General features: G+C 33.0%; 1 protein-coding gene across 17 annotated transcripts in view; it reads left to right on the top strand.

Moving 5' to 3' along the window:
• Positions 1–14,183, top strand: part of LOC130892046 (teneurin-m) — a 770,493-nt gene that overhangs the window by 727,109 nt on the left and 29,201 nt on the right. For 9 of the 17 annotated variants that reach the window (XM_057797233.1, XM_057797229.1, XM_057797232.1 and 6 more), the window contains 3 exons: positions 5,518–5,636; positions 8,449–8,611; positions 12,627–14,057. In XM_057797233.1, coding sequence (XP_057653216.1) covers positions 5,518–5,636; positions 8,449–8,611; positions 12,627–14,057 — 1,713 coding nt within the window. The remainder of the gene's footprint in view (positions 1–5,517; positions 5,637–8,448; positions 8,612–12,626; positions 14,058–14,183) is intronic. The other 8 variants (XM_057797243.1, XM_057797244.1, XM_057797241.1 and 5 more) reach the window with 2 other exon arrangements.

Genomic DNA, 14,183 nt, shown 5'->3' on the forward strand with positions numbered 1-14,183 from the left:
AGAACGAGTCCTAAAAATTCAGTTACTCAATTCTTTCTTCATCATGACAATTCGCTGTACCATATGTCACTAGTGATTCGGGAGTTTTTGACCGCTATAAATCCTTGTTTCTATCCAAATTAGGACCTTTCGAGTTAAGACTCTTCCAAAAATAAAAAGTGTGCTAAAAGCTGAACGTTTTGACACGATTTCCGAGTTTGAGGAAGTCTTTACAGAACAGATAAGTGCATTGCTAGTCATAGTGAGTAATTAGAAAGAAATTGATACAAATTTTATATTAACCTTACCATTCTCAACACGTACGAGGGTAGCGCTATATATTTTAAAATACCAGTACCAATACTATAAGTTTTCTTAAAAAAATGATTCTAATTTCAGAATTAAAACGTCGACGACGTAAATGTTTCTTCAGGTGAAAGAATAACCGAAGATCACATATGGCCAAATCAAACTAATATATAGATTGCGTAACTGTATGATGATGACCCTCGAGCTTAAATGTAATCGCTAACCCTGTACTACCAAAGAAAATTGCATAATTTTATATATTGTTTTTTTCCATTGCTATTACTCTTGCTGAGGAATTGGTATTCGGCCTCAATTAAAGTATATAAAAACTGGTATTCAAATGGGGCGAACCATTGATATTAAATTGGACGCCGACGTTAAAAATGAATAAAAAAGGCGGATAAACTGGAAACACCTTATGAATTAAATTGAAATGAAAATTAAACAATTTAAAACTATCTCCGGACACGATTATCCAAATTAATATTTATTGCTTAGAAAAATAAAAAAAAGTTTCAGCAATAAATAAATTTATTGAAAAAATAATAAATTCGCATTAACTGCGTATCCAAAAGGGCACAACGAACAAAAGCCGTTATAAATTAAAAACAACTCAGATTTATTTATAGATTAAAGATAAGGCTGGGACTTATCTATGGAAATCCGGGATGGTTGCAGCTCCCAACTGGATTTCCAAATGTTAGAGTTGATGTTAAGTTTGTAGTCTGGTGATTGTTGTGGAAACTCCCAACCTGGCAGCTGTAGAACAGCGAATATAAAGAATAAAGTCTGAAGTGTAGATAGGTAGAGGAAGAACTCGAATCAATTTCGAGGTTTTATTGCATTTCTTGAATGGAGTGGGAGGTCGATAACAAATTAATTTCTTCAAAACCTCGAAAGTTCGAATAAATAAATCTGAAGTGACTACTCTACCACAATACGTGAACAAAGGAATATTCAAAATATTTAAAGGAAAACGTAACAACGAGTTGTTCTCGTTTTATTTATTATGTGGTAGTATTATTAATCCATTTGATATTTTAATAAAAATAAACTCCATTCCATAACTTTTATTATTTATCATTTATATACTAGTTGATTAGTTTTATTCTATTAAAAAAATACTGTACCACAAGACCTCTTTTATTATTTTTTTTATTGATAACCACTCTTACTATCTGTCATCATTCAGGAAAAGCTATTATTAATGTAAAAAAAACACCTCCGCCTTCCGGAGAACCATATATTTAACTGATATGAACGCAATACGAGAGAGACAATTAATTCCCAGTAGTTTTTCGAGATTAATATTTTAATATTTAAATACAGAAATATCCAAAAAGGGGAAAATAATTAGAAAATGTCAATAAATATTTATCTTTACCTTTATATTAACCAGGCCGCCCGGCTACGTTAATCTACTCAATTATCTTCATACAGTGTCAAATATGAAGAAGAATCAATATTTTCTAATAATTACAATTTCCCACCAACAATAGGAGGAGTAGAAGACATTTAACCTCAGAGTTTCTCTCAATTTCGCGTTAGTCATACTTTTGTTATAAATTAAAAACTGTGAGTATGTTTCATTGGAAATGAATCTTGTTAGATTAATATCTTAATAACTTCATGCACATGTGTTAAAAAACTAAAAACCGTGATCTACCACACCTACAGATCATTAAAATACGAAAACTGAAAGTGAAGCCTATAAAATTCAAATCAAAAAGAGTAGATACAGATAATTCAGTTAAAGTAAATTGAAAAAAATAGCGAACTAAAAACAAAAATTATATCCAGAGATGGAGGAAATAGTTAGATTATTTTAATGAAAGAAAAGAAAGTTAATCGGTTTTATTGATTATTTCCAGTGATCCAACTAAAATATTTCGAGTTTGGTGAAAACATCGCAAATATGCCAGGTCAATTTTAATCTATAGAGTGCTAGATCTTTATGATAGTTTCAAACTATTCGTATCATGTATCTAGTGACCAGAAGCACAACTTGAGGAACTTTCAAAGTTGCTTCAATTCTATACAATACAACCATGTTCATTTATTCTATTTTTTAAATTTTCTTTTGAAAATTATGAAACTTTGGTATTTTTGAAATTGTCAATCTTGATCAAATTCCTCAAAGTTTTATGTTATAGCTTGAATAAAATATGTTTTTTACTATTCTAATCGATGTTTTTCAATTGGTTAAAGATGATTTAAAGTAGAATTGTCTTGTTAGTTATCATTAATTGTCATGGGTCATATCCGTGCGATGGTAACTTTTAACTTTAAGGGGTCTTAATCCTACATGATACTTGGACGTAAGTGATAAGGATCAGGTCGGCACTGAAGTCAAGGGATACATCCAATCTACTTATACATACTAATTAAATTTGGAGTATATTAGTGCCTCTATTAACAATTAATATATTTTTATTATAACAAGAATGTGAATACTATTTAATTTTATATGTATGAATTTATCCTTCAAAATATTCTAGGTGTGAACTATGACATTCGTGATATATTTGATGTTATTCCCAACAAAATATGAATCTATGTAACCAACTGTCAATTTCAGTCTCTTCGCTCCAATACCAGTTCTCAACCAATGAAACCCAAGCCTATAATTTCGATTTCAGGTCATACACTACTTGCACTTTGTTGAATAGCCATTTCAAAGTAGCAAACAAGTGGAGAAAATTTTATTTAACCCTATATTATAACAATAATTAATTAAAGGTGATACAATAGGTAGTCATTTAGTTATTAGTCAAATAAACTTACTACGTGTAAATAACCATTTACTCATGTATGAATATCAAACAACTGTGTGAAGAACCTTCACTATAGTCAAAAGTTCCATCAACATATATTGTGGACCGAGAATATAAATATATAACATTCCCAACTTCAATTGAAACAACTTAAGTCCGAATAACTAGGTTGGAATTTCTGGAACCGTTGACGAAATTCATACTGAATACACTGTTTACATCACCACTACACCAACTACTACTATAACACACAATTACTCTATCTGACACGTGTTTCGATAACCAAGTTATCGTCTTCAGAGACTGAAGGTAAACTAAAATCTAAAAACTTGACTTACATGTTTTATACTGAATTTTCCTACCAATAAACAAGTTAAAAGGTTAATCAATCGTCGTAGGTTTGAGAAATCTCTATGTGAAACCACATTATTCCAAACCCAAAGTGAAAAACAAGAAAAATTTGCTCTGACACCTTTCAATCCTCTCTATACAAAAGGATTGGAAGGAATATTTAGCTGTGGTGATTGTGACGGAAAGTATATTGGGCAGACTAAGAGATCCGTTATTGTCCGGTTTGAAGAGCACATAGCTCATTTAAAATATGGACGGACCGGAAAATCAAGTATTGCCGATCACGCTGCCAGTATAATCATGGCATGAATACTAATAATATAAAATTGTTAAAAAATGTATCCCATAATAAATTGTTCGATGCATTTGAATACATAGAAATTGCTAGATGTAAGAGTAACTTAAATAGGGACAGAGGGCCAAAACCTTTCAGTCCACTCTATAGTTTAGTACTCAAAGAATGATTATGAATATGGGTTTTTACCCGCTGGAATTAATTTTCGCGGGAGAAGGTTTATTGGTGGGGAAATTTAGTATAAAACAGATCAATTTATTAGATTTTAGTTTATTTCAGTCTCTGAAGATGATAACTTGGTTATCGAAACGCGCGTCAGACAGTGTGATCGTGAGTGTTTGTGTAGCGGTGCTGTAAACAGTGGAATCAGTAAAATTCCGAACAAGTTCTCATTTTTAATCAATTATGTCTTTGTCAACATTTCGGCATCTAGTGTGCAAATTTTCGATGCCGTACCGATAAAAATCAATTGGTTTTTAATTGGAATATCTCGACAAATGTTCCAATTGTATGCTATTAAGAAAGATGTAGCGATTGGAATAAAATAAACTCCTATGGTTCGATATCGAGCGAGTGAGGCAAGTATCTCCCAACTCAACTCAGTGTTTTAGGTCTTGCATTATCATGTTACAACATAGCGCCTTATCTGATGACCATCGGAGGATATTTTTCAATTAAAAGTGATTTCATTTGATCAAATGAATAAAGATCCGCATTAGCAGTTTGTCTAGGTTACAGTAGTCCGTGCATGCCTCACCAATCACACAGAAGCGCCTTTTTGATATTGTATCTAATATTTTCACTTTTTTGAATATTACATTGAATCCATATTTCGTCTGCAGTGATCAAACGATCCAAAAACGGTTCTGTGTTGTAACATCGAAGCAATACGTTGTATGTGATAGCTGTGTTTTATTCCGATTGATTATGGGGATCTCAAACATTTGCTCTTTATTTATTCAAACTACTGCAAAGGTTATTGGATGGCCGACAAGTTTTTATCCAATGCTTGATCTTGATCAATAGGGATCAAAATTAACAGATTTGAACTCAAAGAACCATCTTTAACATTAACAAACGTCTAATGGAGTTTGGATAAATACCGCAAATGGTTTTGGTCCCAACTTATGCGTTAGTACCCTTGCAAAAAAATCCAATAATCTTAAGATTTTTTTTCTGTGTGCTGGAAATGACAACCAAATATCGACATTTGCAGAAATTACATAATTTTCACCCCTCCCCGTCTAATTAGAATTATGAGAATTTCGATTTAGCTATTCTTAGGAATTTTCATTTTTCAAATAGAACATCCTTCACATGATTGAAAATTTTAATGAAACTACTCTAGGGGATTGTTCAAAAAAGATAATTAATAAAAAAATCTTCAATAAAACTTACGAGGACCAAAGAATATTTAATATACTTGGTATTTCGAAACCTTCTCAATTCTCATTGATTTTGGTTATATTATTAAACGGAAATGCAATGGTTAGTATACTGTTTTATGTATCATGTTTCAAAAAGGTTAATTTTATATTTTTAATAAATGTATTAATTAAGAGCTCTGAAAAAAAAAACAGTAGATAACAGTTTAAAAGAATCACTGTTGTCGAACTATTTGGATTCATGACAAACCTTCAACAAAATATTTTCTCAAAAATGCTATCGCTACCATCACCTACCTCGCACTGTCTACCTGAAAACTACCAACATTTTATTTAATTAAAAATCAATTCATCAATCTGTAACCGTCGTCAACCATCTGTTCGTATCCGTATCATAATCGAATCTTATTTTTTTTTATTTCAGATCACGCCAACAAAAATCCGAATATAGATTACAAGTCTTCGAATTCACCGTGTTGCAGTCCTTCCAAAGAAATGAAAAATTCCGATAGGTGCGGGAGTTTGCCCTATGGATCACACGCGGTATGTTAATAGTAATAAATATATAGTAGGATATCCTTTGACAAACATATTTGCTAAAATACCCAAATTTTGTTTGTAACGCTTCCAAAATTTAGTTAAATCCTATTATAGGCCAAAATACTGAACATGAAAGTAGTCATCTGCATAATCAGTATATTAAAGAGCGGTACTGAATTATTAATTAATATTCTAATATAATTATTATTTCTAATATTTGTTTCATTTTTTGTTTATAAATCACTGATATATTAAGTTGGACTTTTTGGAGGTGATATTCTTGATGAACACAGAGTTTAGAATACCACTACATCAAACTTACAATCACACGCGTTTTTGATAACCAAATTATCGTCTTCAGAATTAAAAACTTCAGTCAGCCAGTGTTATTATGAGTGTTAGTGTACTGGTAGCGTAAACAGTATGTTCAACATCGCTGGTATGTTTGATAGTAATATTTTTAAGGTAAAATATTGATCCAAAGTACCTCATAAAATGATTTACTTCCTTCAGTCACTAATATTGCTACTATTAACACCCCTAACTTGAATAACAGTATCTAATTTCCATGTGGTTTTCTTCTATTCTATGCTTGTAAGTAACATCTTCTTCTGGAGTACATATCACACGCTCCACTGTAATATTAAATGCTATTGAGGCGCGTAGCATAACTTCTTTTGTACCATAATACATTCTCTGGAAATTTTCCCAATGATATAGTCCTAAAACCATTTCATAGCCGTATTAGATAAATGTATTTGGCTTGATGTAGTTTGATAGTAACCATCAACCAATTCTTTTAATGAATGAGAAAAGTACAGATGGATTGTTTACAATTTTCTGCCATTTTATGGAAATAGTTTTGGTGCCAAGTAATTATTTTCTGCATTTCTATGAATTGAAATTTCCTATTAAACTTAGCAAACGTGAAGTTAAGTTTGTGTTGCCTGTTCACAACTTGTTGTCTTCGATTCCAGAAAATATCGTCCAAACAGAAGAAATTATTGTGTACTATTCATCTTATTGATGTTATTAATAACTTCCAATTTAATAGATTATCGTCCTAGTCGATGTGTTTATGGTACCTGAACCTTGTCACAACTTTTATTTTTCTCAAATACGTACAAACGTTTTACTCCATCTGTAGGAGTAAAACTGTCAATTGTGATCATAATGTATTTCTATGGTTACTGTTTGTACTGACTGAAGAATTGGAAAGGCTCTGGGAAATATTTGCACCCAGGAGTAAACTCGCTCCGTTAAGCATCTACCTTCAGACAAAGTCCACGGATGGAGGCTAAACAGGACATTCCTCTCTCCTCTAGTTGTCTGGGAGATTCCAGGAGGTCTTCTCTTCTCGTGAAGGTTTAGTTCCTGATACTATACACCCTTATCTTCGTAAAGTGTAGGGGTAATCCGAGTGCTCCTTCGCCTTCTTTGAAGTTGTCCCAGATGCCTAACTCGGCTCTTGCTTATGAAGTACGGAGTTATCGTTTAAAGGCATGTCCTCTGGTGGGTTAACTCGAGTCCTAGGATCTTCTTTTGGCTTTTCAATATTTCACAAAGCTTTATTTATTGTTTTTGTACTCCTCACGAACTAACCTAACCTATAGATCCAATTGTCTCTTCGGTCTCACATGTTTCACGTAGTCTTCTCCAGTATATTTCCTGAATCGCCTTAATTCCTCATTCGGATGTGTTTCAAGCTCCTCAAACATATTTTCTGTACTGGTACCCATTAAATCCAATATTCTTTGTTGTCTTATTTGGCCCCTCTTTGTTCCTTGTGGTTTTACAAGTATGTTCTGTGTTGCTCCATGCTACCGTGGCATACGTGACGTACTTGATTGTCCCCTGGACTTCTTCATCATTGATATTTTCTTGTCGGTTCGGTGGCGCATTTGGATTTTGTAGAGGACGGCTTGGCCTTTGCCGCTGTTTATCTTCCATCTTTCAGGTTTTATACCATTTGTCGATCTTTGTTGAAGATTTTGGGGTCTTTTGTAAGGTGTTTACTTTTTTCCAGACGACAAAATAAAAATAAATTTATTGTACTATTTATATTTATAGTAGTATCCAAGTCCCTTAATTCATAATACGCGCCTAACTAATTTCATTTTTAGTTTGTTATACTATACAAATAATAATAAACAGTCCCAGAGTCAAGGGATTATATTGATCATATTTTTGTGCTTGTATGTCAATGACATCTAACAATGAAATTAACCCTTCAAATAAATTTATCATATTCATAGAAAACGAAATAATCCATAAGAAAAGAATGTGGGATTATCGTACAAAAACTTGTAGAGTCATCCTTTGTTATTGGTTTGCTTTAGAATTGTGCCTTATTTCTCTAGAAACTTTCAGTTCCCCTACAACTCTTGGGAAAAATGAAATATCTGGCTCATACATTTGTACATTATATAATTCAAACTATAATAGTTTCACCAATAAACAAGAATAACACACTTCCGAGGAATAATAATAAAATGAACAATGTATAGAAAAAAATTATTTAACGGCAAATACTACGTGATTATGTGGATACAATCGGAACAAATATTAGTGTTGACCACGAATAAGCCGGAGAGACAAAGTAATAGAAGCAGCTGAAGCTGCCCCTGCTTAACTAATTTCAACCATCTCTTTGAACCAGTTTAAGTTTTTCATAATTTCTTAAAATTTCATGGTATTTATAAATAAACTATATATGAATGATGAATGGAAAAATGGAATAATAAAATGAGGTTCTTTTAAGTGAGGTGTACCATAGGAAATATCTTTTTTTTAATTTCCGTATTTTTCATTTCAGGTCCCTATAGTGCCCGTCCGAAGGCCCAACTCGAGTCATTTTCCTCAAGCTAGTCGATTCCATTTTAGGAAAGGACTGACGTCGAAGTGTACGTGGAAGTGTACGGCAATAGCTTTTATAATGCTCTCTGTCGTCTTAACGGCGGCTCTTTCATATATTTCAGGTATGATAAAAGTTTCAAGACTTCAAACAATTTAACATTTGAAAAGAGGTAATTTCTAGGTACAAAACAAACAAAAATAACCATTTCACTGACAAGGAATTTTCCAATGGAAAAATATTTTTTAAAGAGAACTATTTTGATAATATCTGCATGTATTCTGTTATAAATGCACTTACAATGAGAAAGGTTCTTCATTATAGAACTATCATATGATTGAATATAAAGTTGGAATAAATTTTTCCATAATGAGTTTTATATGCACATCTGTAGGTGTATTCAAATATTGCAAATGAATTCCGTAGTCAGCCGTTCTGTAAAATTAACCTTCACCAACACTTTCTTGCCTTCTTTTTCTATTACTCAACTAGAAAGACTTGTCTTAGATATTTAATGTATCATAAAATTTGTTTACTTACTATACATAAATTATAAAGCATCTTAATAGTGTTTAAATGATCTTAGGTTATCTAGGTATCTTTTTTCACAATAAAAGATACAAAAATGTTTCTTTAATACTCAATTTTGTCTCCTTCTGATTCCATCTCTCCGTCTAAATATGATTCCAATCCCTCCAATAATTTGTTTTCAAAGAAATCAACCAAAATTTTGTTCATCGGATGAATAAAAAACCCGAACCCGTTTGTTGATTGTTTTTAAGCATTTAAGCAACGTCTTGGTGAGATATGATGTGAGCATTTGAACATGGAAAAGTTTTTTTTTCAAATGGGTGCTGTGTTTCCTTGCACCAACCAATGGATCATTCATTGCGCTGTGTATGCAAAATTGACCGGCTAAAGTATTCCTAAGCGAACAGAACCGCAACAATGGGTGGGAAAGGTTGCGGATAGTATACTTTTTTCTTTGACTATTTGGAAAAAGTAAACACAATTACCAGTTACTATTATTATATATTATTCGACCCATCGTTGGAGGAAATAACAAAAGACGGACTCTGGTGTAAAAAAAAAGTTTTTTTCACCAAGAAAATGCATCATGTAACAAATAAAAACTATGAACGAGCTACTTCCGCAGCCATCAGTTCCTCCAGGTGTGCCTCCCTGGGTTTATTTTGAAACATCTCCAGAAATATCAATAAAATGACAAAAAAAGTTGGTTAGGAAAAGAAGTTGAGAAATCGAATGATTGTACATATGGTCTAATCAAATTTGACACAGACTATTATATATGAACCGTGCGCGTAAATCGAAACAGTAACTCAACTCACCAAATTTAACTCAATGTGACTCAAAAATCTCAAATCTCAAAACTTGCTTCGGTAAATGAATTTTACTGTTGAGATATATAATATTCTATTGACAAATATTATTATTAGATTTTGTGAATATCCCTTGTATAATAAACTAGTTTTCCAATCGATTTAGTATGATATACGGAAAAAGATTCTAAATTAATGAAAATAAAAAATATGGTACACGTAGAACGGTTGGCATTAGACTTTTTATCTTTCTGTCGCTGGTATTGACGGCAACCATTCTTTTTGAAAAGTTTCTCAGGTAGAAGGCAAGACCCCATTTGGAGAGGATATCTTCGGGTATTAAATACGCTCGAGTGGCAGATAATTGAAAATCTGATTTGGCCTGGTTTAAAAGGTACCTACGGTTGACATTTCGACAGATATTTTTCGCATAACATTGTTAATGGATATAATAAATGGAACAGTTGCTTATTCAGAAATTCGTTTTTCTATAGAAACGTTAAAAATCGAATACATGTGTGTTTTATTATTGTATATTATTTTCGGTTTGAATGAAAGAAACCATTCAGACAGTTGTAGTTCAAATGTTTTTTGGTTATCACGATAATAAGTATATCGGCATTTGTCCTATAAATTTATGACCCGTTAAATTTTTATAATTCTCACCATTGTGTTGATACTTGAATTCCTAATTTTTTCAAAATAACTATACGACGAATGCTTCTCAAGCCATGTCTCTTTCATTCAGGAATTAATAAAACTGGTACGTAGTATCAGGGCACATTAAAAGTTGCGGATTCACCATCAATCAGAGCGCGGTGGGTATCTCTTAAAATTTTTGATATTATTTAACTCAAGAAGTATTTATTATGAAAATCGTAGCTATCCATTTATGAATCTCATGTCCTAGAAGAATAATCTGTTGGAAAGAAGAATTTTCAAGTGGTTTCTCCAAGATAACAGATAACTTCTGTCAACGCACTGCTTTTTTTGTATATGATTATGTCATTTCAGTGTAACATGAAATTCGTATCGCATAAATTGTTGTTTCTCCTACTCCAAAGCATAAGAAACGAGTACAAGCAAGCCCTACAAGACATTCAGTCGACATACTGATAGGGAACTTAACATTCCTTCGACACCCGTCTGGCGCATTTAGTACCAACTTTTGCATATGGAACCGTACAGATCTCAAATACTACAAGATATAACGGAAAGTGACAAACAAACACTTGTTGAGTTTTGTGAGTTAATCTAAAGCTAGATGGTAAAAAAAAGAGTGAAAAATAGTTTTAGTGACGAGACAACTTTTCATTTGTAAAAGTTGAACCGCCACAATGTGAGAATATAGTGGACAAGCAACCACACAAAATTTCTGTCCAATTTCATAGAATAGTTCCTTTCTCTTTACTGAGAATATAACATCACTTAATAAGTCGTGTGACTGACATACAGATGGCGCTGCCATAATCAAATCCATGTCAGAAAAAAGTGATTTAACTGAAGCTACTTTTGTTATTTTCAAAACAATAACCATTTGTTATTGATTTACTCAATTTAAATGTGGTCATACAGACACCGATGATGGTGAACGTTCTGGTCGTCCAATTGAGGTGGTAACTCCAAAAAACATAAAAAAAGTCCACGGATTGGTTATATCTAATCGTAAATTGAAATTGCGTGAAATAGTTGAAACAGTCGATCAAAAACAACAACGTGTTGATGATTCATAGCAGTGTTTTGAGTCTATCATCATCTGAATGAACTGCAGCTGATGAAACTACTCTGAAACGTTGAAAGGCACAACAGTCAGCAGAGAAGGTTATAGCTTCAGTATTTTGGGTGGCGCATGGGATATTTTTCATCGACTATCTCCAAAAGGAAGAGACAATCAATAGAAATACTACATAGAGTTGCTGGATCGTTTGAATGAAAAAATCAAGTAGAAACGGCCTAATATGTCGAAGAAAAAACCACAGTTTCACCAAGACAATGTACCGATTCATAATTCAATGGCAACGATGACGAATTACACTTTGAATTGCTCCCTCATCCACCTTATAGTCCAGATCTGGCCCCAGGTAACTACTGGCTGTTCACTGACCTCAAAAAAATGCTTGTCGGTAAAAATACGGTTCAAATGAAGAAGCAATTGCTAAAACTGATGCCTATTTTAAGGCAAAAGACAAATCCCTCTACAAGCATCGAGAAGTTAGATAAGCTTGGTTAGTCACACAACTTATGGAATTACGGGAGCACCGTAAATATTAGAGCGGCAATCTAATCCATAACTCAAGAAATACTAGCTACAATGTGGAATGAAATTAATTATTGGATGCAGTACATCTAAAGGGGTACATATTTAAAATAAAATAACCTTATAAGATCGGATGATTATTTTTAAAACATTTATATATTAGACGCACCTTATATATCAACAAAATGGTTCACAATTGAATGTGAGGATGGCGCCAGAGATGATCTGATGGAAAAAGTTGTAACAACACGAACCAAATAGCAGCGCTGGTTGGTATTGCAATTTATTATGGACTATTGATAGATATGTTCTGAACAACTTTAAGAACAATAATAGATTAAAATTAGAAACTGTGGTATCGAACAATTTTGATAAAAACCAATGTCTACGGATAGGAATTCGGATGCTTTCAGGTATAAAAAAATTGCGTACTCTGGTTTGCCGTGAATCCGTAACTTTATGTATCCCATCAATACCATCTAAGTGTCATGATCCATACTGTTTCTGTAAGAAAAATGATTAATTTTAATTTTATTTTTCAGCCTCTAATTTATTAAACCTGTCATATCAAAATACGAAACCTTGCGAAGTACTCGTAGGGGATAATACACAAATAGTACCCGATTCGAAAACGGTACCACCTTCCGAAACGAATTTATCGATATCGACACGACCTAAGACTTCTAACACGGGAGGTAATTTCTATCAAAGTGTATATGCAAGAAAACGTAGACAGATTTTAATATCACCGCATGCTTTTGTGTTACCAGTTGACAGCACAACTTCTAGTAGTATTAGTTCTAGGAGTACTAGTGTGCATGCCAATAGTGTTACTTCAATGCATGATATAAATAATTCAGATTTCACCACAGCGTTAGATAGTACCACCGAAGAAATATCTACTACAGATAGTACTACAGATTCGACTCCTACAAGTACGTCTACTTTTATGGATATCACATCTTCGACGACACAAGAAATTTTTACAGATTTAGAAGAAACCGTTCCGTCTTCAGAGGAAACTCAAAGTACCGATGAATCTTCAATTGAGCAGATATCTAGTGCTGAAACTGCAACTAAAACTACTACAAGAAAAACATTAAGATACGCTACTGAAGAAAATCTTTATTATGATCTGCTAGAAAGTTCCGAAGACGATATGTCTGATTCTTCGCTTTTCAAATTGGATAAAGAAGAATACAACGACTTTTTTAAAGATGAACCACAAGATAGTATAGAAATTGTGAATATGGATAATAAATTATTGTCAACAACTCAAAAAGCCAAAGTAGGGTATAACAAGAATATCAAAAAAATAGAAGACAATTCCAAAGAATTAACAGATGCTAATTTATCTATTTTACCTATGGGAGAAAATAAAGATTTGAAGCAGATCCGCATTAATGGACCGACTGTATTATACAATAACGCTACTAACAATGAAGTTTTTAGTGATTTTAAATCTAACCCCAAACCTTCTCCTAACTTTAAAGTTGTAGACTTTCCTGCCAGCATGTCCTCTTCCAAAAGAGTTCTTGTAAACGTAACTATAGCTACAGACGATACTAACAATGGGCAATCTGTATATGTGCTTTCGGTGTCAGTACCTACGGATGGTAAATCCCAACCTGGAGTTGAAATTGACACGAAAGATAATCATCACAAGGAAACAGTTAAGTTATCAGATAAGACAACTGCCCCGCCGCTAGATTTTGAAAAAGAAGTGGGTGGCGCTTGCGAATGTTCATGTCCTTCATTAGAATCTAACGAATTTTCAGACAATTCGACAGCAGACTATGATTACGATAACATCGTCATCGAACATCACAACTTAACTACTACTGAATTGTATGGTAATAGCACGGAGAGAAATCCTACGACCGATATAGAATCGACTTCCGAAAACTGGTCAACCGTTTGTCCAGAAGTCACTACGAAATTACCACCGCCACCTACTATTCTTATTTTGGAAGGTACGATACCACTGGTCAATCGCTTAGCCTGTAATATCGCTAAGCAATTTAACCTGGCTTTTGTATCAATTGAAAAGGTACATTTTTGTAGATATGTATTGTGTATTGAACCGATATTGCCAACTA

Source organism: Diorhabda carinulata, chromosome 3, assembly GCF_026250575.1.
Source record: "Diorhabda carinulata isolate Delta chromosome 3, icDioCari1.1, whole genome shotgun sequence".
Classification (NCBI taxonomy): domain Eukaryota; kingdom Metazoa; phylum Arthropoda; class Insecta; order Coleoptera; family Chrysomelidae; genus Diorhabda; species Diorhabda carinulata.